A 26,447-nucleotide genomic window follows, 5' to 3' on the forward strand; every position below is an offset into this window, starting at 1 on the left:
AGTTTTTGCATTCTTGCATTCTTAAAGGAACTTTGTTAATGTGTCCCATAACTTGTAACTCAGATTTTTTTCCAGCCAGGTCCTACACTGTTCGCCAGCATGCCTCACAGTGGAGAGTTGATGAATTAATGAAATAAAACATTAGGAAACTATTAGGACTTCTGTGGTTACATTTTTTGCTTTCTAGTCCGTGTCTCATTTTGTGAAAACAACACAGACTGCAAAAGTAATTAGGATGAAAGTAATTCCATTGCTAAATAAACTTAATGGTGTCATAAAATCAAACTATGCAAGGAAGATTCAGGTCAAGTAGAATTCTAATGATGCAAACCTCAGAAGTAGAATTCAGGGCCTACTCATGAATACAAAAGGGAAAACTATCACTATATTAAAGCATCCATCATTCTCTTCCTCTTCTCCACAGAAATGAGAATTTCCAGAGCATAGCATATAAATATAGCATCACAGATGTAGCTACAGCAATTCCTACAAAATATATCTTGGATAACAGTACTTTACTTGAAGATGTATTTTTTGGTTTTTACCTCTAATGATTAACATATCTGGGACCTGGGCACACAAAATCATCTGAAATTATTTCCTTCTTTGTTATCATGAAAAGATATGGGCCTGTTTTTCCCATGTGTCCTCCATACATATGCACGTATGCATACACACAAAAGCCATCTTATACCCCCCTTGGAGCATTCAGGCTTTGCCCTTTCTCTCCTACAGAGGAGCTCTCGAGAAAAATGATGTGATTTTGGAAGTGGGGCTGGGGAGGCCTGGCAGGGCAGGGATTGCTGGGGTGTATGTGCAGTGGTTCCCAGGGTGGAAGCTTAGCTGCCCTGTGTGTGCACCAAGCAAAGGCTTGTGGAGAAACTGTGTTGGTCTGCTATTAATACAGTAGTGTGATTGCTAAAATTCATTCATACACATATCTTATTTTTCCACTTATGTGATTTTCAGGTGGATTTTCAGTTAGATACTGAATACTCTTCTATAGTTAAATCTGTGGCAGAATTGTCAAGCACTTTCCTGATATGCATGCTCTCCCTTATATTTTCAGAATAATCAGGTGCATTCACATTGGGATGATATCAAAAAACTCATCTTGACAGGGATTCTTTCAGCCAGTTCACGTTGCTGTTCCAGAGACAGGATTTGTGTCAGGTCAAGCAACCCTCACTTTTCCTTTGACAAGAGGACGATGACAGATTAAGCACACACTGAAAATGAGCACTGAGAATGAGAGGTGTTTCTAGGGGAGAGTAAAGGCCAGCTTTCTTCTTGGAAGGCCAGAGTGCTTAGGAAAACTACTGGGCTTGTTGTCAGCAGGCTGGCTCTTGGTGCCAGCAGGCAGCTGGCAGCTGTGCTTGCTTGGCTGGCTGTGGCTGCGGAGGCAGCGCAGTCGCGGCGCTGCGGTGGAGCACAGGGGCTCCCAGCATGGCAGCACTGCTCTTCAGCCACCCAACTGTCTGCTGCAGATTACAGGGCTGCAAAGGAAAAAAATCACATCAGGTGAAGGGCATCTCTCATTTCAATTGTGTAATAAAAGTTCCTCACTGCAACCCTTTTGTCCCCAGTGTAATTAAGGCACTCAGCAGAGCAGTGACACCTTCACTTTGACCATATAAATAGTGGTTTTGAACCAATACACTACACCAATACATGGTGGAATAAGAACTGAAATGAGTATTCTGTTAAATACTTAGACTGTTTTAAAAGGATCTTCAATGCATTGAAGTCTTAGGACTGCAGCCCTGAGACAAAGCACAAGGTAGCAGTAACCTGTGCCATAAATCACTGCATGATAATCCAGCAAGCACCTTAAAATCAGCCAAACTTTCTTTACCCAAACAAATAACGAGTATTTATTTGGTATTTTGGCAGGCTGCTCATCAAATTGTATTGATTTTGATCAGTTCATAAACATATCTCAGTTTGAAATTAACTATGCTCTTGACAAAACACATAGATTAAAAATGTTTAAAACCTAATGAAAGTGTTTCAAGGCCTGGAAAAAAAGTCCAAATAAACTATGTTTATTTGGTGATTGACAAATACTCTTAATATTTGAGACAGAATGTCTACAGTAGCTTTTTAAAGTATCAAACCTTTTTTAATTTATTCATTTCAGAAGTCTTGTCAAGTAGAAACACATATGGGGGTTCTTGTAAACTCAGTGGTAAGAAGCAAAATACAGGAACTAAAGCAATAATATTTGGCATTCTGGAAAAGCAAATTTGAAGTCTGACAAATATCAAAATAAATTAAAAAATATCATAGCATATGCTCCTATAACATCCAACATTTATCTTCTCAAACAGGATTAACTGAATAATTCATAAGTGCTGCAGATGGGGAATGAATGAGTTTGCTATACTAATCTTTGTGAAAGTGATTACCAGCATTGCATGGGGTTCCCAGTACTCCCTTTTACACTATGAATGGATGTTTGCCTTCAATTTTTATAAATGACCACTCAGAAGGACTTTTTGCCTTCTGTTCCATCATTATGTATGGAACATATGCTGTTGTCATCTATTTTTTTTTCTTTTGGTCTTGCAACTTGTATTATTTTCAAAAATAGTGCAACATTACAATTGGGCATTTGTCTTCCATGGAAGCAGAAGATTTTCATGCATAGGATTAAAACCAAGTTCTCATTTTACAGAAAAAAGAGCATGCTAAAGCTGTTGATTGGGTTAGAGATTGTATTTAAACTCAGGACTACTTCTTTTACTCTCAACTGTGTGTACAAAGCAGGGACTTCAGCTGATAATATCAATTTTATTACCTGTCAAATGTAGTTTATAGCAGGCGCTTTTTCAGTGACAGCATCCCCATCCCAGAATGATTTAATCTCAAAGCCCAGTAAAGATTATGTTCCTGTGCAATCAACAAGAATCCAATTAGTGCATGTGTCTCCTTGGCTTTATCTCCACTCTTCAGGCATTACTACGGGGATCCAGCTCTCACAGCCTCTCTCAGCCTCGTGCAAGCAAACATTTCTTGGAGCAGAGGAGCTTTGCAGTGGCCAACACACTTGTGCCATGCAGTGCTTTTGCACAGTTCTGCTTCCCCTTCACATGGGTCCTGCTTCTATCTTGGCCTGTGATCATACTACCCAAATATATCTGACACCCTCTGTGGCCATTGCTAGTAGAAGCTCCAGTTTTCTTTCCAGGTAGTAAGAGGCAGTTCCCTTGTGGAAGAGGAAGGCAATAAGAGCAAAAGTTCTGGGAGTGAAACTGCTGGCCACTCACAGAAGAACTGAGAACTGGGTAGAACACCTGCAGAAATCTGAACAGGTTTCTGTTCCTCTTTTTTCCTTCCCTATGAAAGAAAGGGATAAATTTATTTTTATTGCCACATTTCCTTTAGGAAACTAAGGCAAAGGTAATGAGCTGAATGCTGAGTCGCTGCTTTGATTTATTCACCCATTGCAGTTTGTATTTTATCCCTGCATATTGAGTAATCATGTGACATTGTCAACTATTACAGTCAACTTATCTCCACAATTAAAATAATTCTCCATAAATATACAGGAAATGCTTAGCATGACTGTAAAATAATATATAATTTTATGGACTTTTATTTTTAAAAGTTGTTGTATTTAGTTTTCTATATTTGATCCTTTACAAGAGAAGAATGAAAAGTAAGCAATACTATTCACCTTTTTCTAAACTAAGTATGTTATAATTGTTTCCAAAAGCTATTATCAGCTGCAGTTTACTAGTAAAGAGACAATTGTGGAAATCACTGCAGGAAATAAGAGGTGCTATGTGGAGCTATATTTATGTTTGCCTTCTAGCTCACTGAAGGAAACAATTAATGAAACAGGGATCCTATCAAGTGGATACATGCTGCTCTTCCACCATGGAGCACCTTTACTTTTCTCTCTTTCATGTCCCAGAAAAGCATCTGCTTTAGCAAAACCACAGTTTCCCCCCTTGTTTTTCTTGTATTTTGCTTTGGCAAACTATACTTTCCCCTTAAATCAGCTCTGCATAGAGTTCCATTTGGGTTCAAGACCACTCAGTTCTCTGGGTCCTAAGTACACTGCAGCTGTGTGCAGTACTGCTGAGATATAAATAGATCACCATCTCAGCAGGTTTTAAAGCTACAAATAAGCTTATTAAAATTGAGACATTGCACAAACTGCATTCAGCTCTATTAATGATTATCCTTGCATTCAGAACACTGATTTCAGTTGCTCCATAGCATTGCACAGAAAGGTGACAGTCAAAGAGATGCCTCTGGATCTAAGTTTACAGTACATATTTCTCTGAGTAGGAACAGCTACTTTTCATCAGGCTGATGTTTGAGAATTGAAAGAATGTATAAAGCAAAATTTTTTTTGGCTTAGAGGAAGCTTGTCTTTATATCCTTGTATCAAATTCAGCTTGGTAAGAGAGATAAAATGTACAAGAGGTATTGCTGGTGCTGGTGGAGGTTTAGCAACTAGATTAACTAGTTAAACTCCCACCATGGTAAATACTGTTCTGTGTTTCAAAACCTGAATAGTCATCTGTTTTAGTTTCCAAACATCTGATGTAATACTGATTTCACTTGGTAGTCTACCTTTTACAATCCTTTTCTCTCAGATAAACATTAGATTAGTCTCCTGATGTCTAAATAAATGCTAGTATTTCCAAAGATCTAGAAGACAAATGGAAATAGAAGACTTGGAGAAAACCTTCTTTTAATTTCTCCTTCAATTTCCCTTTTTTGGGTTAATAGAGCTTTTTGACTTTTTTGCAATCTTACCAACCTTCCCCTACATTTGCATTCTGTAAGAGATTTATTTATATTTAGCATTTTTCTTTGGCTAGCAGAAGAGGTTATGATGCTGGATTAGTGCTTTATTCATAGTAGGATTTCAGATGAGTCACGGATATATCTCTGCAGCAGCTGTTGCAGACCTTGTAATGCCATTATGCCGACTCTGAGTGAGATGTTGCACTCAGGTTCTGTGGCTACCCTCCTAGTGATTTCTACAACACAGAAGCCCTCCAATGTTGATGATGGGACACTATCAACGAAATTTTGATGTAGAGCATATGCTGCAGGCACAATGCACACAACATGCACTTTTGTGACCTTTTCAGATCTTACATGGAAAAACACTGCAGAAGATGAGGAACATGTACTTGCAGAAGTTTGTTGCTGTGACCTGTCAAAAAAGATTCACTTCCTGAACAGTAAAAAAACAAAACAAAACATTTCCTAACTCAGCAAAAGAAAAACTGAAACCCAAAACTCCCAACTAGAGAGTGAAACAAACAAGAGAAAAAAAACCCAGAAACCCAACAACAAAAAATAACTAAACAAAATGCTTCCTTGCTCATAGTATGAAGGAAAAAAATCCACAAAACAAAAAAGTTAAATAAATATCTCTTTGCTGATGATTTTTAAAAGTCCTATTTTCTTGCTCACGGTAAAACACCTCTGCAGCCTCACTAAAGACTATTAATGTCTATAAGAGCTTTTAGAGGTTCTGCTGAAAAAGTACACAGTTGTACTACAGAAGGAAATAGATCTCATTTGATACCACAAATTTGGTCAGGAATTTAGCTGAATGTCTGCAGAAGATTAGAAAGCATTTTATACATTCCCAACACCATTATGAAATTCTGAGTTCTGGGGAAGAGTTATCATAAGCATGGACCAGATAATACTTGACATTTTAAGCTTCAATCCCAAGAACTCTGCTAAGCTGCCACCCTTGAGTGATGCCATCTGCACAGGAATATTAATCCCATATTTACCTCCAAAGTCTCTTATGTTAAAATTGTCACTCTCAGCTAAATTCAGATTTAGAGCAGATAACCTGCTACACCTGAGGAGAGGTACATAAAGTACAGCCACTTGTCCTAAGGACTCAGTAAATAACAGCTGTGATCACTTTTTTCTGTGAAGTCATCCAGTCAGGTAACAGCACTGCATTGGATGAATGCAGGATATACACCTGGCTTCTGGCATGCATTTCTAACATTACACTTGCTAGTCAATGCTCTTTTTATTTGATTTCACTCCACTGCCTTTATTTGAGTATATCTGGAGTTAATCTGGTTTGTGAAGACATAAATAAAGTAATAGAGGACATGCATATAGAGATTTAATAGTAGCAAGTTCTATTTCTGAAAATCAGAAATAGAATGATGCAAAATTGCTATGGTGTGAAGATACATAAATAAAAGGGGGCAGAAGAATGAGCTAAATAATTTTTTTACACTGCTGATTACCCAAAAAAGATGGATATTTTTTGACATGTCAAACATCTCAAAGATAAAACATGAATTCTCACTGCCAATACAAAGGAAGGGGCATCTGTCATGTTACACATTCACTTGCTCTATATCAGAACCTCCTTCAAAGCTTTTCAGAGACTCCTATCATGCTACATGTTTTCATTTTGCAATGAAACCAGCACAACGACATTATTTTGTTTAAAGGTCATGCAAACGTTGGCTGAGTACACTCTTAAACAAAACTATTTCATAAATACACATGGTTAGAATATTTCATAAGGGCCCAGTGTTGCAAGGTTTTGATATGTGAGCAATGACCTTATTCCCCAGCTTAGTCGGTATTTATCACTTACATAAAAGGGAATAGACATTGTAAATACTTACAAATACACCAACACAGATCAAAATAATCTTGTCCTATAATGGTAAATATTACCTCTGGGCAACTAAGTATAGGCTAGATATAGTGTGTGTGAACAATAAGGTACTGTTCAACTGAAAGTTGGATGTTTTAGTTCCTGACATTGGCTGTTCTAAAGTTCCTGAAACAAGTTATGACAGAATGTTCTTTTTTTTAAACATATTGCAGCTGCCCTTCTATCCAAGAAGCTTTATATGTCTCTTTATTGCGATATTGCAAAGCTAAATGAATGCTGAAGACAGACTTTATTAGAAAGTAAAATACCATGTCATCAGCATCAAACATAGAAATAGGCATAATTATATTCTTCATTTAAGAGTGCCATTCTTCTAAAGATTACATGAGAATGCTCTTCTGCTCTTCATCTTTTTTTTTTTAATGGTGCCACCTTACTCTAGAGGAGACAGAAAGGAAATGGGTAGTGCAATAGGTCACATCATTGAGGAATAATACTGATATATAGCCTAGTATTATTTGGCCCTATGCTTTTTAGGCAGAAGCAGGTTTTTCATTTTTTCTACCGACTACAGAATAACACAGTGGGTTTAAAATTACTGAAAAAAAATATCTGGGCAGTATCCTTGCACATCTAAGCTTAATAGCAAAAAGAGCTGTCAAGTTTTAGCAAGGACTGTCAAGTTTAGCATGTCCAAGATTTAATTATGAGGTTTTCTTTTTACTGTAGGACAAGGAATATATCAATAGAAAATTTTTATAAAAGCATAGGGAAACAAAACTTTGGGAAGTTGGGAAAAGTGGTTTGTGACCAAAGTTTAAAGTCTGTAAGGTTCAACAGGCAGCCAGGATACTGTGACTTTCAAGTCAGGACAAACTGATTCTGTAACTCTTACAGTAAAACTTCCCAGGTTTTTACAGGCATTCTAGAGCCAAAGATAAAAAAATCGTCATGCAGGTTATTTTCAATTTTCATTAAAATTATTAGATTTCAGTCTAAACCATCTGACAACTTTAATGTCAAAGTTATTCTTTTACAGGCAGACTAACGTTCTCCTGGAATGGTTTGATGAAGTGTCCCACGAACATCATTAGTATTCTGACACTCCTGAGTTTCAAATCTGATTTGTCATAAGAGTTGGAAATTTGGTTATTACTCACAGCTCTTAACCAAGGAGTAGGACAAGTACCAACCCCAATATCAAATACCAGACATTTGCCCATGAGTGTGTAGAAAACATGAGTTTCTTGGTGTCTTAAAGAGGTGTACTTGGATAGCTTAAGACACTTTGTCCATTATTTTAACTCCTCTCTCTTCCTTTGCCTTGTACAATGTTTCATTACTCCTTTCATTACTCCTACCTTCCCTATCTACAACTATTTCCTGACTCCAGTCCTCAGTGCTGCAATCACACCTCATCTTCCTCATGCAATTTTCTCCAAAAGTGAAATTGAAAAACATAGGAAGTTTAATTTTTTTAGTCTTTCAATGTTAATCTAGTACATTCCCTCCTGATCTGGGAAAGACACTGAGAAAAGGTAGCACAGAGGGGAATCCTGCTCTGTCCTTCAAATCCCAGCAAATGGTGTAACCTTCAGAGATTTGGCTGCCAAATACTGCCTGCACTGAGAATCTGCAAGCTCAGATGTTTGGAGTCATGACTCGCCCAATTTCAAGCTGACTTTATTCTCAGCTTTTTTTGAGCAATGTCATAAAATATTCCTCTGACAATTAGGCAGATCAGCTGCATGTCTGCAAAGGTTTTGCAGTTTCTCAACTAAACAATCTGAAAATATTTAAAATAGGAATCTCTCACCACACCATTTTCTCTCTCCCAAACGCTGGCTGCTCATATTTGGATGCAGTGAAATCAGGAAGCGACAAGAAGGCACAGAGAGCAGTTTCCAACCTCAAATCTGTTACACTGCAGGAGGGCACTACAGGCAGTGCCCACTGTACTGCCCTGCTACTACAGAGTGACACCTGCTCACTCTCCTCAAAACACAGAGCTGACTCATGCACTACATTGCTTTCTTTAACAGATATTTTTTTAGTGGATTTTAGACTGATAATGACCTTCTGGTTTATGATTTTCTTCTCTTTATTCATATTTTAATATGCCTGCTATCAGAGCTCTTAGCTATCTCTGCCTTGATATTAGGATAGATACTTAAATCTCTTACCAGTGCTTTCTGTAACTGACTGCCTGTAAAACTGAAAGCATTTATTGTGGTATACGTTCTCTTTATTCCCCCTGCTTGTTCTCCCAAAAACATGTATCTAATTGGAGACAAGTATTTTAACAGTTTTTTGGAAAAGTATCCCAGCTGTTTTCAATTTAAATTTCAGCAGCCTTCCTCACGACCCAGTTATTCCATACGCAGTGTCTTAACATCTTTAAAATTGTAAGTGTTAAAGCCAGCATGAAATGGAGGAAAATAGCAATGAATTCTACTATTTTTATCAATGTAAAATTATATAACTTTAATTTCCATTGATTTCTTAAAGTGAAAGTAATCACTGAACAGCAGAATTAAATTGTCATGCTGTGTAATTAAGACCTGTGTGTGCTACCAGTCATTACCTTTTTAGCTTTTTCTTATAAGATTTGCCCTCACAGAAGAAAGCAATTTAGTATAAACATCTGCATTTTGTTTCTCTTCTGTGGTTTTAATCTAGTATTTGCATAAGCATGTGATCAGCCACAAAGAGGCCATCTGGCTGGCCACACTCTCCCTGATCCATTTTCTTTATGTGCCAACAGTGCTTGCTCCTGTGCCATCTTCCTTGTGGATAAATCCACTCACCACAACACTATACCCAAACTATCAGCATGACTGTTTCTGTCTGCTGAGAAATAAGTATACTTGTGTGTTTGCCACAGCTTCAGAAACATCAAGGAATGCCTGCAGAATGCTACAATAGCCTTGAACCCACTGTGAAGGCCAATAGCCTCACAAGAGTTCAAATCTTTTCCTTTTTGGTTTGGTTTTTTTTTTTCAGGCATGATGAATTTCCTTATTTTCTTCAGCTGTGACTGACTTTCAAGAGAGTCACATGGAGACCTTCACTTTCATGTTCCCCTTTAACTGCCTGCACTTCCACGACTGCTCTTCCTGTTTACCCAGTTTACCAGTTATATCATGACAAGGTCCTGTGAGGTCCAGTGGTAGGCACTGGCAGTCCTGTAAGAAACTGCCTCTACTGTGGCCCTATATTTATGAATTAAGACCATGGAAACCCAAGATGATGATCATTTCAGCCCAGCATTACATGGTCTTGAGTGCCTGCAGAGAGACCTTGACGAACTGAGCAGTCACCCACCATATGAAGTTCTGAAATACTGACTGGGCTATCACCAGCCAAATGAAATTCAACATGGAAAGAGCCAGACTCTGCAACTGGAATGGGGAAACCCTGGATGTACAGAGAGACTGGGGAATGAGAGGCTGGAAAGCAGTGCTACAGAAAGGGACGTGGCAGTCCTGGTCAACAGAAAGTTGAACATGGGTCAGCAGTGCCCTGGCAGCCAGGAGGGACAACCCTGTCCTGGGGGGCGTCAGGCACAGCATCATCAGCCAGGAAAGGAGGAGGATTGTCCTGCTTTGCTCTGCACTGGGGCAGCCTCACCTCAAGTCCTGTCAGCAGTTTTGGTCAATATAAGAAAGATATTAAAATATTATGAAGTATTCAAAGGAGGGCAAGAAAGATGGTGAAGGGCCTTGAGCAGAAGCCACACGAAGAACAGCTGAGGTCACTTGGTCTGTTCAACCTGGAGAAGAGGGACTGATGTAACCTCATTGCAGTTGCATCTTCCTTCTGAAGGGAAGGGCAGACATTGATCTCTTCCTCGTGGAAGCACCAAGCCTGACAGAGTTCAAGAAGAATTTGGACAATGCTCTCAGCCCCATGGTGTCACTCTTGGGGCAGGGGGAGGATCAGAAATGGGACTCAATGATCCTTCCAACTCAATTTATTATCTGATTCTTTGATTCTCTGACTTCCTCTGAAGGGCTAAGCACTATTCTTAGCAATGAGGCCAGGGCCTCATTATGATAGGCTTGGCATTATTCATGTTAATATCATAAGAGAATAGTAAGGGACCTTAAGGATATTGTTGTTCCAAACCCCCTGCCATGGACAGGAAACCTTTCACTAAACCAGGTTGCTCAGAGCCTAATCAAGTCTGGTCTTGACCACCTCCAGAGATGAGGAGTCCACAATCTTCCTCCCTGGGCAACCTATTCCAGTGCCTTGCCACCCTTACAGGAAAGAATTTCTTCCTCATATCTAATCTAAACCTCCCCTCTTGATTAAGGCCACTTCCCCTTGTCCTATTACTACATGCCTTTGCAAAAAAAAAAAAAAAAAAAAAAAAAAAAAAGAAAATCTGTTCAAAAGATAAATGAAAGCTTCCAAAGTTAAAGTTGAAAATGTGGAAGTCATGTAGGCATGTGTGACAACTCCTAACATATATGGCACCACAGACAGAAGACAGCAGAGGTCTCCAGAGATCTCTTCCTACGTAGCCTCTCTGTCTATATCCATCCCTCATTCTTGCAAATTGAGTTCTAGCAAATCCTGTTTTGGGAAAAGATAAAGAGTAACTTCCCTTCCCTCCACATGTAAAAATGAAGTTATGAAAGGAAAGGATAATGAAGTAGATTTAAAGAAGTACTGATACACTAACTTTATTGACCAAAAGGAATGCTCCTGATGGCACATTTAATAGTATATGTTCTGTTTTTCAAAGCCAAGCTACAAAACAGACTAAGAACTGGCCATAAATGTATTGCACCATTGTGGACATCCAGGCTGACTGCTTCCAACTACCACAATTCCATTTAGCATGTGAGATCACAACTTTCCAGGAACTTGCAAGTCTGATGTGCTTGCAGCAAATGATGCTGCCACACAGTGTTACAGGATGCACACCAGAGAAGATGTTCTTGCACACTTCCATTACAAGCAACCATGAGTTTGGTTTTATCCCATGGCATTATATATGAGTAAGTATTTTTGTCCTTCAGTGGCACGAACATGAATCTATAGGAGTATAAAGAAAATTTGAGTAAAGGATCTTTAGTCTGAGGTATGGAAGTTGATCTACAAAGAACAGGATATACAGATGTAGCATCTCTATCTGCTACATCTGGATCTGCTTTGTTTCTGTTTGTCTGGGGTTTTCTTGCTTTGCTATGATTTGTTTATGCAGTCAGGTACTGCTACAGCAGCTGAGGGAGAAACTAACAGGAATGCCTTCACAGGTTTCTATAAATCAGCCTAGAGATTGAATTATTTAATGTGATTTGTGGCATGTTCTATGTCTAAATATCCACTTCAGGGGGTTGATGTTTCTTTTATTAACATGCTTTGCCTCAGAAAAGGAGAAGTTTTGTACTTCATAATCATAAAGGATACAATCAACATAAATTTACACTGGCTTGTATGAAAAAAGCACATTCTATAATGAAAATTTCACAGATGTAACATGTGGGCAAACAGAAGATTTGATGTTTCCTGTTAAACCACCAAAATAACTGTCAAGAATTTCACTAGAAATATTTGAAATATCTGCAAAGTCAAATATTTTTTAAAAATTTGGAGATATTTTTACCTGAGAAGATAAAACATAACATGAGAAATTCCAAAGTTTAGAAAATAATGAGCTAACATGTCATTTTTTAAATAAACTAATTAACATTTTAATGGTTTCAAGAAGAATTTTAAAGCACTTAATCTGATCTCTCTTATATATAGTTAGCAGAAGCTTATGCTCAAACATATGCAGAATGGATTTAAAAATCAGTACACAAAATCTGTAATCATTAACCTTTCAGAGGGTCAAAGAAAGAAAAAAAAAAAAGCTACTGCTCCATTGAGCACAGAACTAGTTGCCTTCAGCAATATCATACATAGCCTTCTAGTAAATTACAGACTCATCTGATCTAAAATGGTTGCTTCCCCATACCTTTTTGAATTTTAGATGTAGTTATTTATAAAATTTCATTAGACATTTTCTATTCTATGGGAGTATCCTGTATATTCAATTACAAAAGTAATGGTTCAGAATTATGAGAGTTTGAGATTAATAGCACAGCCATCGGTTCCTGCACTATGAAGCAGAAAAAGACATATACCAGAAATCCTTTCCACAAAGCTCTGGAAAAGCAGCAAAAGTTAAAAAGTTACAGTATTAATTTTCCCTTCCACTACTGTATGAAACCTGGCCACTTATCAATATATCACAAAGGGAAACTGCACCCTGAAAATTCATATGAATTATTAGCATTACTGGGAAAATCTAGACTAAAATTTTATGTGTGTCAAGTTTGTGAAAATTTCAAGCCTGCAGAACTAATTTATCCTGCTTTATATATGCAGTTATTTTATATGGAGTATTTCCTACTCTGGTAGACTACTACAGCGCACAGTTAGTAAATCAGAAAGAATGGAAATGCCTATATTTTCTAATAAAGTAAGTGTTTATACCATTTTCAAGAACAGATCTGATTTGGGTGTAGTAGTCACCCCTGAAAGCCATTACAGATGAAATGGTGATGTAAGACTGGATCATCACAGCTCAGTCAAATCATCAAACTATGGAGTAGTGGAGGTGATATTTTTGACATATGTATAAACGTGTATCCTTTCACAATTTTCTTTGACTAGCTCAACATTTCAGCTGTCATTGCAAGACATTTTATGTCTGAAATAACTTATTCTTCTCAATGAATATGCAATTTTTCTGCATATATTTTAAAAACGAGGTTTCTGTCATCTTTTGTTCCAAAAGGTAGGGTGTGCTAATAAATTAATGCTAATAAATTTCTATCTGCTTCACCAGAGCTTCCACATATTTCAAAATACACATTGAAATTGAAGAGAAAACCCAATTAAGAGTGTCATCTAATCTTTAAAGCAGAATATAGGCATATTGTTTAATTTATAGCTATGTTGGAAAGCAGACTGACTTGCTTCTGTTTTGCAATCCTGTCATGTACATTCCAAACAAGTGATGATCCAAAGCTAAATATTGGATTCCTTAAGCATAGAGCACATTTTTCAAGTGCATAAACTAAGCATACTCTCAGCTTAAAAAGCTGCAGAAGGCTTTTCTGACCTGTTTGTATCAAAACAGGAAGGGTGCAATGTGGAGTTGGAAATTTGAGTGACACAGGTTCCACTTACATAGAAGAGGGGAAAGGATGGAGTTCATACAGGAGAGGAATGCAAAGGAAAGAAATAAACACAAGGGTCAGCTGGTTTTGCTGGCAGATCAAGTAGGGGAAATGCAGAAGAAACAGACACTACTGTGCTTCTCCTGGAGTAATGTTGCAAGTGGATGGGGACTGTTAGGAAATGTAGGAGCTGAGTTTCATTCATTTGCATGACATCTGGTTTAACTGTCTGTTGTGTAACTAAATGGTTAAACATGTTTATCTTACCGTTGAGATTTTGTACAATAAAACCTGAAAAATTTGAGAATTTCTTAACTGATAAGATTTAAAAAACCTTACTCATTCTTTCAAATATTACTCATGCTATAACTTCAAAAAAGGTTTGGTTGTTGTTTTTTTTAAAGACTTTTAAGGTTTCACAGTAACTCAGAGTACACAAAAGTATACCAAGATTAAGGCTAGTAATTTTTTGTTGTGCTGTTTTGTGAGGTGGATAGTGACCTTATTTGTAAAATAACTATTCACAATTTTAAATTACACTTGGCAGCATTGTTATAGTATCTTCTGTTCTCAAGAGGGTACACTTCCAGCTGCCCAAAGGTATCAGTAATAAGCACCACTTGCCAGGGATATTGCAGCCAAAAAACCCAGTTTAGACATAAAACAGCATCCAAATGTGGATTTAAGTGACAATCCTATTTGTCACCAGCACTGCAGTAATTTGGGGGGAATGCATGTTGACTGGCATGTATATTGATTTATAGCGAATTTCACAATTTGGTTGCAGCCTTTTAACAATAGTGAAGCTGCTAGAAATTGCAAACCACCACTCCCACCCCCCTCAAGATTCTCTTTCACAAAAAGGCCCTATTGATGCTGGGAGGTTTATAGGTAGATAGATAGATAGATAGATAGATAGATAGATAGATAGATAGATAGATAGATAGATACAGATATAGATATAGATATATGAGCCCCTTAAATTACTGCTTCAGTCAGGCTTCAATGGAATGTCACAGAAAACTAGAAGCTGTTTCTTGCTGAAAGTAATTTGCACCAGCCAAGACTGCCCACGGCTGACTGACCCACACTGAGCATTTCTTAAAACTGGATGAGCAATGCATGTTGTTTCCCGGCATTTTGTTTTACCAGAAGAATGCATGAAGAGGCATCTTTCTACAATCCTTGTTTCTGGTTCAGAAAAGAAAGAAAAAAACCTCAAAACCCACAAAAACACAGACAACCCACACAGATTGCTGCACAGGATGATGCAGAAGAGCACTGTCTTTTGAAGGACACTCTTGAGCAGGTTTTCTGATCTGTGACTTGAAAGAAACCCACAGTATTTATTCCCTAATGCAGTCTTCTCTGAAACAAATTATTCCTCTTCCTTGATATCTGAGCTCAGCGTTGAAGAAAAACAAATTCTTGGTTCACTTTCCTCCATGAATGAAGCACTGCTTCATAGAATCATAAAATCATTAATGCTGAGAAAGACCTCTAGACCACTAAGTCCAACCATTAACATAATACGGCCAGGTCCATCACTAAACCCTAAACACCAACAACATCTACATGTTTTGCTTGATCCTTTTACCAAGATTAAATTTTATACAATTTTATCAAATGTTCACTCTGTTGCTGTCAAGAAAGACTGTATATATAGATATAATTTTCTTATAGTGGCTGTATATCCTCTATAGTGAAAACAGCAGCAAATCTACATCTGTAATCTGCGTTATGTACTTTCTTGAGGACACAATGGTGGCCTTTAGGGGACACGTCAGCCTCAAATCCTCTCAAGATTCACGAGACAACAGCAGCTTTATTCCATTCCATCATCCTCTAGCCAGCCAGTATGCTTTATGCCCGACTGAAACAGATGCAAGACATGACTATGCCAAGCAGACCTGCCTCCACCATCCCCTTTCCTATTTTCTCCCGCATGCTGTTTTGGCTGTGGCAGTTTTTCGGGAGGCAGGGGGGCAGCATGCGGCAGGCGCACTGCTCAGCCTGTTGCCGTCACCCCAGAGTCCCGCTCACAGCGAGTGCCGAAGTGAAAGTGCCGCTGCTGCTGCTGCTGCCGCCGCCCGAGGCATCTGCGGCGGGGACCTCCTTCCAACAGCCCGCTCGGGAGCAGCGCTCGGAGTCACACTGACTCACGGCTGTCAAGCTGCGGCACCCTGACTGAGACTAAAAATAAAAAGTCGGGCGAGAGTTTGAAGGCTGCCTGTCAAACAGAGCGTGGCACAAACACTCTCCTCGCCTGAATGAGGGCTATGGAACAGGGTTTCAATTCCCTCTCCGGATGAACGCCTCCCAGCCCCCGCCGCGCCCCTCGCTCCACATCCACCTCGCTGAATCGGGGAGTCGCTCTGCACACAATCACGCCTGAGCAGCTCTGCCGGCTCGCCGCCGGGCCCGCTGCCCCCCATCTCTGCCCCCCAGCAAGGCCACCGGGCTGCGCACTCCTGGCAGGACCCCGCTCGCCCCGCCCGGCCCCGGCCCTCCCCGCCCCGTCACGGGTCCCGCCCGCCGCGGCTGCCGGAGACACCGGGCGACCTTGCCCGGGGCTTCCCCCGCCCGCCCCCAGCGCCGGGCAGCGGCCCAGGGCTCGGCGCGTTCCATTCCCCCCGCGTCACGGGGTGGGGGGCGCATCGGAAGCCCTTTGCTCGCTCCAGAGGCGGGACACACACCGCCGTAGTGCCGCTGCCCAGTTAGGCGCGGTGACCCGACGAGCCCGAGCCTGGGGGACAGGGAGATAGCGGCGGGACGCCTCGGGACAGGGAGGCGGGGGGGGAGGGCGGAGTTGGTAGGTTCCGGAGGGGGCCGGCGAGTGCGGAGCGCGGGCGCCGCGGCTGTCAGTGAGCAGCGGCGGCGCCAGCGGGGACGGGCGCAGCCGGAGGGAGGCGCTGCCTGGGGTTGCCGGAGCCGCCGCCTCGGGCTGCTGGAGGAGCCGCCGCCGTCGGGACCCGCCGCCCTCACCCCGGGCCTCGCAGCGGCGCAGGGCGCGCTCCGGCGGGCGGCAGGTGCAGGGCGCGCCGCTGGAGGGAGGCGGCCGCGCCACCGCCCCGGCGATGCCGACGGTGCAGAAAACGGTGTCCGAGATCCGCTCCCGCGCAGAGGGTAAGAGCCGCCCGCCTCTCCGCGCCGGCAGGGAGCGACGGGGGAGCCCGGCCGGCGTTCCGGCGCAGAGCCGCGGCGGGGTCTGCGCCGCCTGGCCGGGAGGGGGCGGTGGGAGCCGGTGTCGCGCCGCCGCCGCGCTCCTCAGCCCCGTCTCCGGTCGTGCCGTGCGCCCCCGGTGGGGCTGCGGCGGCAGCGACCCCAGCCTGGGGCCGGAGCGCTGCCGGTGCTGTCGGGGAGGCCTCGTATTTATGGTTGTCTACATCCGGCGAGCCCCGCGCAGCGTTTTGCCCCTCAGCGATGGCAGCGGTGGTTTCGTTTTTCCCGGGGTGTGTGGCTGCTCGGCCCGCCGGCCCCAGGCGGCAGCGGGGGCACAGGGCCTGGGGTCCTCGGCCCAGGAATAATCCGGAATCCCTCTTTTGTGTGTGACATGTACGTGTGCGCTGACCATCAGAAACAAGCGTTTCTGATACACGGCTTGTGCCAGGAGGCTTCGGACAGCGCTGAAGTCTCGTGCCTAAGTGGATTTGTTTAACCCCAGGTAACGTGTCAGCAGCTGCTTTGTGAAAAGAATCGTTCCTGTGGAATTACATTACTATAAGGTGTATTTTATGCAAAAGTAACATTTGAAATCGTGGACCCCGAAGCAGCGGTGTGTTGGGGCTGCCTGTGATTTTTGGTTGCTGTAGGTAACAGTAACAATGTCCCGGTAATGGCATAAGTATTGAGGCAGTTCTGCTGGATTTATCCCCTTGTCTGAAAGCTTCCTTGCTTAAACCATATATCCAGTTGATTTGTTTGTTTGTTTGTTTGTTTGTTTTGTTGTGCTTTGTTTGGTATAGGTAGGCAGAAACTTCCTCCCTGTCTCTTTCTTCCTTCTTCCAAACAAATAATATTTTATTTCACTTTTGTGCAAGGAAAAGCACAAAGAATCATAGATTAGAAGTGGGCTGTTAGATGGATGTTCTTTTGCAGTTTTACCATGTTGATGCCTTCCTCCATCAAAAGCAGGTTTGTAGGAAGTCTGGCTCTGCCTCTGCCTAGGAAATGTTAGTGGCAAAGAAATGGAAGGATGCATCTTTCTAAGAAGAAAGGGAGAAAGTGCATCCTTTCAGGAACACTTCTGAAATGTGTTTACAACCAGAGCAGCAGTCCTGTATACTCACAGTGATTAGTAGATGCACATAATGAGACTAGTTAAACGTCCAATTTTTCAGTGCTTAATTTCAATTGCTTCTCACTTACCCTTGTTCCAGACAATTGGTTTTCACTGCAAGCTGAGCATTGCATAAATAAATTGGGAAGATGGATGCTCTCTTTAAAATTATCTAATTCCAGAACTCTTAATGGTTATTAATGGAATAAATGTGGTGTTTCCTAAAGGTAACTGGCTATCTAAGATTTACAAATGCAATAAAAGGAAAAAAAGAAAAACTCTGGTTTATTTTTCAAGGTTGAATGACTGTGAAGCAGTTAAATACTAGGTTTAAGAAGCTTACCAAAACTACTTCCTTTAGGACTGACAGTAGGTATAAACCATCTTTTAAGAAACTTAACTTTTGCAAAATGCCATGATAGTTTTTTATTATACCAGTTGAGTTGATTCTATATGACTCATACTGTACTTTACCATATATATAGTACTACTCAAAAAAATTTGAAATCTGTTTTCTTATTCTTATATTAATGTGACATTTAGTAATTAATTTGATCTATAGTTAGTCTTTGCTTAGATATAATTCACAGTGAAACCAACATCAATTAGTCTCTTTTTTTTCTTCTTGAGATGAGTGATTCCAAGTCCAGTTACACCATACATTTAGACTACATACTTGCCATTTCTAAACAGCTCTTTATAAATGCTACTGTTTTCTAAAACAGAGAACTTTTTTCTTTTTTTTTTTTTCTAAAACCGAGTGTTTTCTAAAACACTGCTGTGTATTTGACAGGGACATAAAGGAACTGTCAAACCCTAGTTCTGGCAACAGCCCAAGTCTCTTAGATAAGCACTGTGCCAAGTGATGATAAAGCTTCTTTCAGAGAACTCTGGCAAAGTCTTACCCCAGTGCAGAGTTGTTACTGGCAGGGTCCCTCTGTGTTCTTGGAACTCTGGAAATGCTGTAATCACAAACAACAGCTTCCATGACTTCTGTCATAGTGTGGACCATTCCTTAGCCTAAGACTGGTGGGGGTCTGACAGACAGGACTACTTGCCTTAGTCTAGAATTTTTGTATTGTGTCTTTGGGCTTAAAATCTGACTTTTCTCTCCTGTCACTGCAGCAACTAATTCCTGCTTCAGAGACCTTTTCCATGGATCATGAACTACCTTACCAGGCTGGACTGCCTTGAACACCATCTCAGAAAGAACTAAGCTCTCTCTCACATGAAGTGATAGTGATAATGTTATTAGAAAAAATCAAATGTTTTGCTCAGGTGAAACAAACTGAATCAGAACTGTCAGAACGATGTGCACATGCAGCATTCCCAAAAATTGGTCCACAGTTGCACAGAAGAATTGACACTACAGTCTGTAAATGATTGCAGAATAAAAATTATAGGTGTTTTAAGGTCTGTAAGCCAATATGCTACCTGTGTAGAGAAAAGAATTTGAGCAAAAAGGAACTACTGATTTTGTGCCATTCTTCCAAATTTCTTCATGGCTGGTGAAGGATAACCAAGCATGTTTTAATAGGTTTAACAGGTTTAACCATGTTTTAATAGGTTTTTGCGTCTGTTATCCTGTTGCAAGAAATAGGTGCTGCTTACCACTTTGAAGTGGTATGTGTATCAATTAAGTCTCTCTCAAGGCACAGAAGATCTGGCCCTCTTAAACAAATGTAGGAAATTGGTGCCATGTATTCTGCAATTGCAAAACACAAGGGGAATTTTTTAGTAGTGTGGCCTACATAAATTTTTATTAAATACAGTAGCTAACTGTGGTTATTTTAGCTATATATAGCTTCACAGTTAATATATGCATCCATTAAATAATATGAAATTGGATCATTCAAGTAATTCTGTTTCTTTTGAGAGGTTCTGGGAAAGTGGAATTGTTCTTCTCAAGTCTTATTAGGGTTCTCTGAAGATTGAAGCATTAATCCTTCTCTGTGTTGGTGGAGTTCAATGAACTGTATTAGGTCATTGAGAAAGGACAGAGAGTTGAGATGCCATGATGCTGCCTACTAAAACTAGTAGGTGATAACTAGTTCTTGTTGGTGTTCTTGTACAAAATCTAGGTGAAGGTGAACTGGGGTAAAATGAGACGTCTTTCACATGAAGAATATATTTTGAAATTCTGTAGTGGTCATCAGATTGTCTTCAGCAGACTGTCAGTTTTTGTAGTGCCTGATGTATGCTTAGGTATTTCTGCTTATGGTCTTTAGGACTATATAACATTTTACCAGATGTAGTGATCATTATAGTCACTTGTGTCTGGGGGTTATTTGTGCCAAGTGTGTTTTGATCCCAGTGTTTCACAACAGGGAAAAATCTTGGTTTAGTTCTAGACAGGCTTGGCCATCTCAGTGGTACCAGCAGGTTCAAGCAGGTCATTTAAATTTCCTTCTGTGCTCTGAATCCTCAGGAGAACGGACTGATGGGTCAGGTTCCCAGTGCCTATCCTGTCACTGAAACTCTGTCATGGCTTTGCAAAAAGTAATTCTGAAGGCACTTTCTTTTTCATAGAGATTCCATCTTTGAACTATACCATGTGCTTCAGAAATATGAGCTAGCAAACAGACTATTCTGGCATTGGCTGGGATAGGCTTAGTTTTCCTCCTAGCAGCAGATACAATGCTGTGTTTTGGATTTAGGCTGAGAATAATGTTGATGAAACACTGATGTTTCAACTGTTTCTGAGCAGCACTTACACTAAATCAAGGATTTGTCATCATCTCATTCTGCCCGACTAGGGAGGAGGCTGGGAGTTCAGAAGGCAAAGGAGGGGACAGAGCCAGAGCAGCTGCGTGCCATGACCAAAGGGATATCCCAGACCTTTTGGTATTATGGCAACAGCAAAACCAGGGAGAGTTGGCCGGGGGCTGGCAGCCTGCTGCTCAGGGGCTGGATGGGCATTGGTCAGTGGTTGGTGAGCAATTGTGCATTACTTGTTTTGTATGTTCTTTTATCATGATTTTCCCTTCTTTTTCTGTCTTATTAAGCTGTTTTTATCGCAGCTCGTGAGTTTTACCTTTTTTTCTGATTCTCTGCCTCAGCACTTGGGGTAGGCGAGTGAGTGACTGTGTGGTGTCTACCTGGCTCCCAGGTTAAACCACAGCACTTAGTTGTATAAGAGGTTCTTGGCTACAGCATCAGCTTTCAAAGGTTATGAAAGCTCTACTTAGAGAGTAAAAAAGATTTTTTTTTTACAATAAAGAAGGGTGTATTAAAATCCTCTTGGCAATTTGGTTGAGGGTTTTCTTTCCTTCCCTTTATTTCCATATTGTAGTATATGTGTATGTAACATTACAAACTTGTAGTGAAAATGAGACTGTTTGAAGGAATGAAAGCTGAAAGTCTTAAACTACCCTACCTAAAGGAAAAATTAGGGGTATGGAATTTACTGTTGTTGTTTTATTAATATAGAAACTTTTTAATCAAGACTGGATTAGGAGGAGTCCCTGCAAATATTGAGTGTTTCAAGAGAGATGCTTCTTCCAAATTTATTATTGGAATCAAAATATGGGCTTCAATGGGTGCTCTTGTTGAAAGAAGCTCTAATTGGTTTGAGGGCTGTTTGTTTGTTTCATTGGTTACTTATTTATTAGCAGTTTGTTGTTATTGAAGATGTTATGGGTTTTTTGCTGGATTAGGCTGCCAAATGAGCTTGTGTGGTTCCTGGAGTGTTTTGTTGGCACCTGTAAAGTCTGTTAGGCTGGCTGTCCTTCCTCTGAAGAGACTTCTTGAGACAAATACTGATGTTTGAATGTGTGTGCCTTTCATTGGGTAAGGAAGGAAATAGAAAAATTTCAGAGGTGAATGTAGTAGTGGGGATTTCCTGTGTCATAATAGAGTCTGTGAATTATGAATGGGAAATGGGGTGAAATAAAAAGTTTCTGCTGAGCCTTTTCTTAATGTGTGGAGATGTGACCTTGCAAAGTAGTGTCTGAAATGTATTTTGAATAGGTAAGAGGCAGTGTACTGGGCCAGTGGACTGGATAATGGCTTGGGTTTTGCCTAACACCTTTGCAAGCATTTATGAAACGTGCTAGAAATAAGCATTAAGTTTTCATATACAGCCCTAATTATCCTTGACATGCTATACGTTCTGATGTATTCAGTTGCATTATAATATATTTTAAGTGTCATTTTCTTGTTCTCATACAGAATGAATAGTGTATATTTAACAAGAAACTGTATACATACAGTATTGGTAGCAATCACCATTAAGACTTCATGGTGATTGATTTATGCTGTACCTGTTGGTACTTTACAAGCTCCAGCCTGAAGACTGCTTGGGCCTGTTGTCAGCAGTGTAGTGGCTGACTGGTTGACAAAACAATGGTGAAAAGCCTTTGGAGGGAAGAATACAGTGGTGTCCCCTTTTACAGATGAACGTTGGGATGCAGGCTGGCACAAGATTCTTCACAGAAGAATATACAGAAAGCTCAGCTTCCACTGGCTAGTGGAGGCAGGTGCTAGGATGTCAGTGAGTCTAATAAAACTATTTCAAGTTAAGCACACACAAAATGAAGAATACACTGATGCCACTTCTCTGGCTAGTGTCACCAAGAAAATCTGGACCAAGTGAAGGAATCTCATTAAGCAGTGAGACCAACCAATTAAGATTAACCAGCTTAATGGCCTTGGTTTCCAATGATCACATCCTTCCAGCTAAAGATTGGTCCATCACAATGAGCACAAAATCAAGCCAAGGTGACAGAAGGACTGGGTGAAGCAAAGCATTTACTTTGCTGTCCCACACAATATCCTTGTCTCTAGAGACACATGGATTTGATGAATGGACCACCCAGTGGATAAAGAAATGGCTGAATGGTTGCATTCCAAGAATTGCAGTTAACAGCCCAGTAGAAAGCAGTGACAATTGGCATTCCTTAGGGGTCAGTATGGGAGCTGACTTTTTTCACATTTTGTCAGTGATTTAACAGTGAGATTGAGTGACCCCTCAGCAAGTCTGCTAACAGTGCCAGGCTGTGTGATGTGGCTGACATGCAGGAGGAAGGGATGTCATCCAGAGGGACCTTGACAGTCTTTAGAGGTGGCCTGTGTGAACCTCATGAAGTTCAACAAGGCCAAGTGCAAGGTCCTGCACCTGGGTCAGGTCAATCCCAAGCACAAATACAGGCTGTGTGGGCAGTTGACTGACAGCAGCCCTGAGGAGAAGGACTTGATGGTATTGGTGAACAAGAGGCTTCACAGGATTTGACAATGTGCATTTGGAACCCTGACAGCCAGCCACATCCTGGGCTGCATCAGAAGAGGCATGACCAGCAAGTGCAGGTGTCAGCACCTCAGTGGGCAGATGGGTGCTTCTGCCCATCTTCTCTGCTTTTGTGAGACCCCACCTGGAGTACTGAATCCAGTTCTGGGGCCCCCAGCATAAGAAAGACATGGACCTATTGAAGCAAGTCCAGAGGAGGGCCACTAAGTTAATCACAGGGCTGGAACACGTGTATGGAGACAGGCTGAGGGAGTTCAGCCTGAAGGAGAGAAGACTCAGAGGACACCTTCTAGCAGCCTTGCAGTGTCTAAAGGAGGCCTGCAAGAAGGTTATAGAGGAACTTTTAACAAGGGCATTTATTGATAGGGCAAGGAGGAATGACCTTAAGGAGGGTAGGTTTAGATTACATATTAGGAAGAAGATCTTTACTATAAGCATGGTAAGGCATTAAACAAGTTGCCTGGAGAGGTTGCAGACTCCCTATCCATGGAAGCGTTCAAGACCAGTCTGGGTGGTGTTCTGAGGAACCTGATTGACTGGAAGGTTCTCTGCCTGTGACAGGAGGGTTGGAACTACATGATCTCTAAGGTTCCTTCCAAACCAAACCATTTTGTGAATTAGCAAGGAGTCCCTGACAAAGCTCACATATAAAAAGGTGAACCAACAAGAGGTCAAAGCAGCAGCAGGTGGCTGTAGAGGAGTAGAGAGAGAGATGTAGGTGGCAAAGTCACGGCCTACCTGGGGTTCAACCTGGTGAGTGCCTTATAGATGCCATTCTTGTTCTCCTTGAGATGTAACAGCAGGAAGATGATGACTGAGAAGGGTGATGCCTCTAGGCTACATGCCACAGCGAACCTGGAAACAAAAGACAGAATAGGATGCAGTAAACAGTGTCTTCTCCCCTTTGGTCTCTACTGATAAGATCAGCTTTCAGGAACCCCAGGTTCCTGATGCCAGTTAGAAAGTCCAAAACAAAAAAGACTTACCTTGGTGGAGAATGATCAGTTTAGGGAACAGTGGAACAAACTGGCAATACAAGAGTCCATGAACCTAATAAGATGCAATCATGAATGCAGAGGGAGCTGGCAGGTCTCACAGTTATGCCACTCTCAGTGATCTTTGCAAGGTAAGGATGGTCTATGGGGAGTGTAGGCTTTTAATGAGCATCTTGAATATATAAAAACAACTTTTTTGTTTTTTCAGGGGTCATTACCTGTGAGAAATGCAACTACTTTGAGTTCACATCCACTATAAATGTCCTTTTTTGTCTCATGAAGTGCTTTGAATCTTGTGTAAGTAAATCTATTTATAAGGAAAATCATGCTGTGTTTTTACAGGCTATGAGAAGACAGAGGATGTTTCAGAGAAAACTTCCCTAGCTGATCAAGAGGAAGTGAGAACTATATTCATCAATCAGCCCCAGCTAACCAAATTCTGCAATAATCATGTCAGGTATTAACAAAAACACCAGAGCATTGCATGCTGAATAGCAAAATTGAAAAGGTTTCATTAATTCTACTTCTGTCATTTCTCCTGACCACCAATGACAGTCTTAGACACTGGAGGGAGGAATGAAGTGAGATGAGGAGGCAAGTAAGCTGTTTCAGTTACAAACTTGACCTCCTAAATTTTTAAGAATGGAATGAGGAAGATACAGCTGGTTTACAGCTGTACCATCAATGTATCCCTAGAGGATGGATTTGTTCTTCAGGTTTCAGTTGAGTTCATCTTTGAACCTATTCCTGGCAGCTGAATGCTGTACTTGAGCACAGCATTGTTTGTGCTTTGGAAACACTTGGCTTTTTCAGTCAGCTAGTTACAAAGATGCTGTGGTTGCCTGTGAGACTAGTTTTCAGAAGATGCTGTGGTTGCCTGTGAGACTAGTTTTCAGTTTCAGGCTTTAGGAACTTTGTTGACGGTTTTTTGTTTGCTTTTGATGAATTTTAAGTCATACAGTAAATACTCATAAGTAATGTGTGTTTAGATCTGATAACATCCTCACTTCTGTTGTTAAAATTCAAAGGAAATGAACAGCAAAGATACCTCTGTCCCAAGTAGGTGTATTTTCTGAAGGTAGCTTTGAAAATGTGCAGAAATTTTGTAGACATAGAGAATAATGGGGAGGGGGGATTTCCATGGCCTTGAGAAACTTTAGATGCTGTTTCTTGGTGTATAGAACTTCTCCTCCTGTCTTGTGCTTGGTTACAGTAGAGGGCTTTTGCAGGATATATGCATTCCCCCCCTTGACAGTTTTATGCAAGGTCAAAGTAAATATGACTGACTTCAAAATAAGTTAAAATATTCTTACAGGCCTTTTGCTTAAAAGTTTTTACCATGATTGTTTTTACATATATTGTTTTAGAACCATAGAGGGTGGTGGTCTGTTCTTAAATAGATGTAAAAGGCTGACAGAGAGATGGGAGCTCAAACATTTTATGAGGACAGCTTAGCAGAGATTGTTTTGCTAGGATTGCTAGGATAAATTTGATTATCTTCTTCCAGGCTAGCAAAAGCACACTTAATATCCAGTATTTATCAGTTTAGAATCAAAAAGCAAACTGTTTTGTTTGAAAGCTTCTATAACTAAAAGGGAAAGAATACATTTGAAGAATTTTTTGTTCTGTAATAATAGCATGTGTTTTTGTCTCTTCCTCTCAGCACTGCAAAGTACAACATAATCACATTCCTGCCAAGGTTCCTTTATTCCCAGTTCAGAAGAGCTGCTAATGCATTTTTTCTTTTTATTGCATTGCTTCAGGTAAGATCAACAATAGGATTCTAATGTTTTAAACTTGTTAAGAGACCATTTGTATTATAGACAGAGATACTGAGATACTTGAGATTGCTCTACTGTTCTTTCCAAGCTAGCTGGCCTATCAGAACAGCTGTATCATGTAGACATATCTTTAATAAAATGCTTGGGTTTGTGGCTTTATTGCTCCCTGAAGATAACAAAATGCACAGAAATATTTTTCTGTAAAACAGGTAAGGTATAGCTGAAATGCTGTCAAGAAGACTTGTGAGAAGAAAATTCCATTTAAAAATATCTGGCATATACAGAAAACTGTTACTTGTAGTGCATTTCTTCTAGAGGGTAATGTCTAAAAA

General features: G+C 40.7%; 1 protein-coding gene and 1 long non-coding RNA gene across 4 annotated transcripts in view; one reads left to right on the top strand and one right to left on the bottom strand.

The window, feature by feature from the left end:
• Positions 1 to 1,473: 1,473 nt before the first annotated feature.
• On the bottom strand, positions 1,474 to 16,277 carry LOC134419061 (uncharacterized). Its single transcript, XR_010027958.1, has 3 exons — positions 16,169 to 16,277; positions 2,801 to 2,892; positions 1,474 to 1,496 (listed from the first exon to the last, which is right to left on the bottom strand). It is a non-coding gene; the product is annotated as an uncharacterized LOC134419061 (long non-coding RNA).
• Positions 16,278 to 16,834: 557 nt separating this feature from the next.
• ATP8A1 (ATPase phospholipid transporting 8A1) overlaps positions 16,835 to 26,447 on the top strand; it is a 100,604-nt gene continuing 90,991 nt past the window's right edge. For all 3 annotated transcript variants that reach the window (XM_063157355.1, XM_063157357.1, XM_063157354.1), the window contains exons 1-3: positions 16,835 to 16,941; positions 24,677 to 24,791; positions 25,998 to 26,097. In XM_063157355.1, the coding sequence (XP_063013425.1) occupies positions 16,893 to 16,941; positions 24,677 to 24,791; positions 25,998 to 26,097 (264 nt within the window). In that variant the 5' untranslated portion in view covers positions 16,835 to 16,892. The remainder of the gene's footprint in view (positions 16,942 to 24,676; positions 24,792 to 25,997; positions 26,098 to 26,447) is intronic.

The sequence above is a fragment of the Melospiza melodia genome, chromosome 5 (genome assembly GCF_035770615.1).
Source record: "Melospiza melodia melodia isolate bMelMel2 chromosome 5, bMelMel2.pri, whole genome shotgun sequence".
NCBI lineage: Eukaryota > Metazoa > Chordata > Aves > Passeriformes > Passerellidae > Melospiza > Melospiza melodia.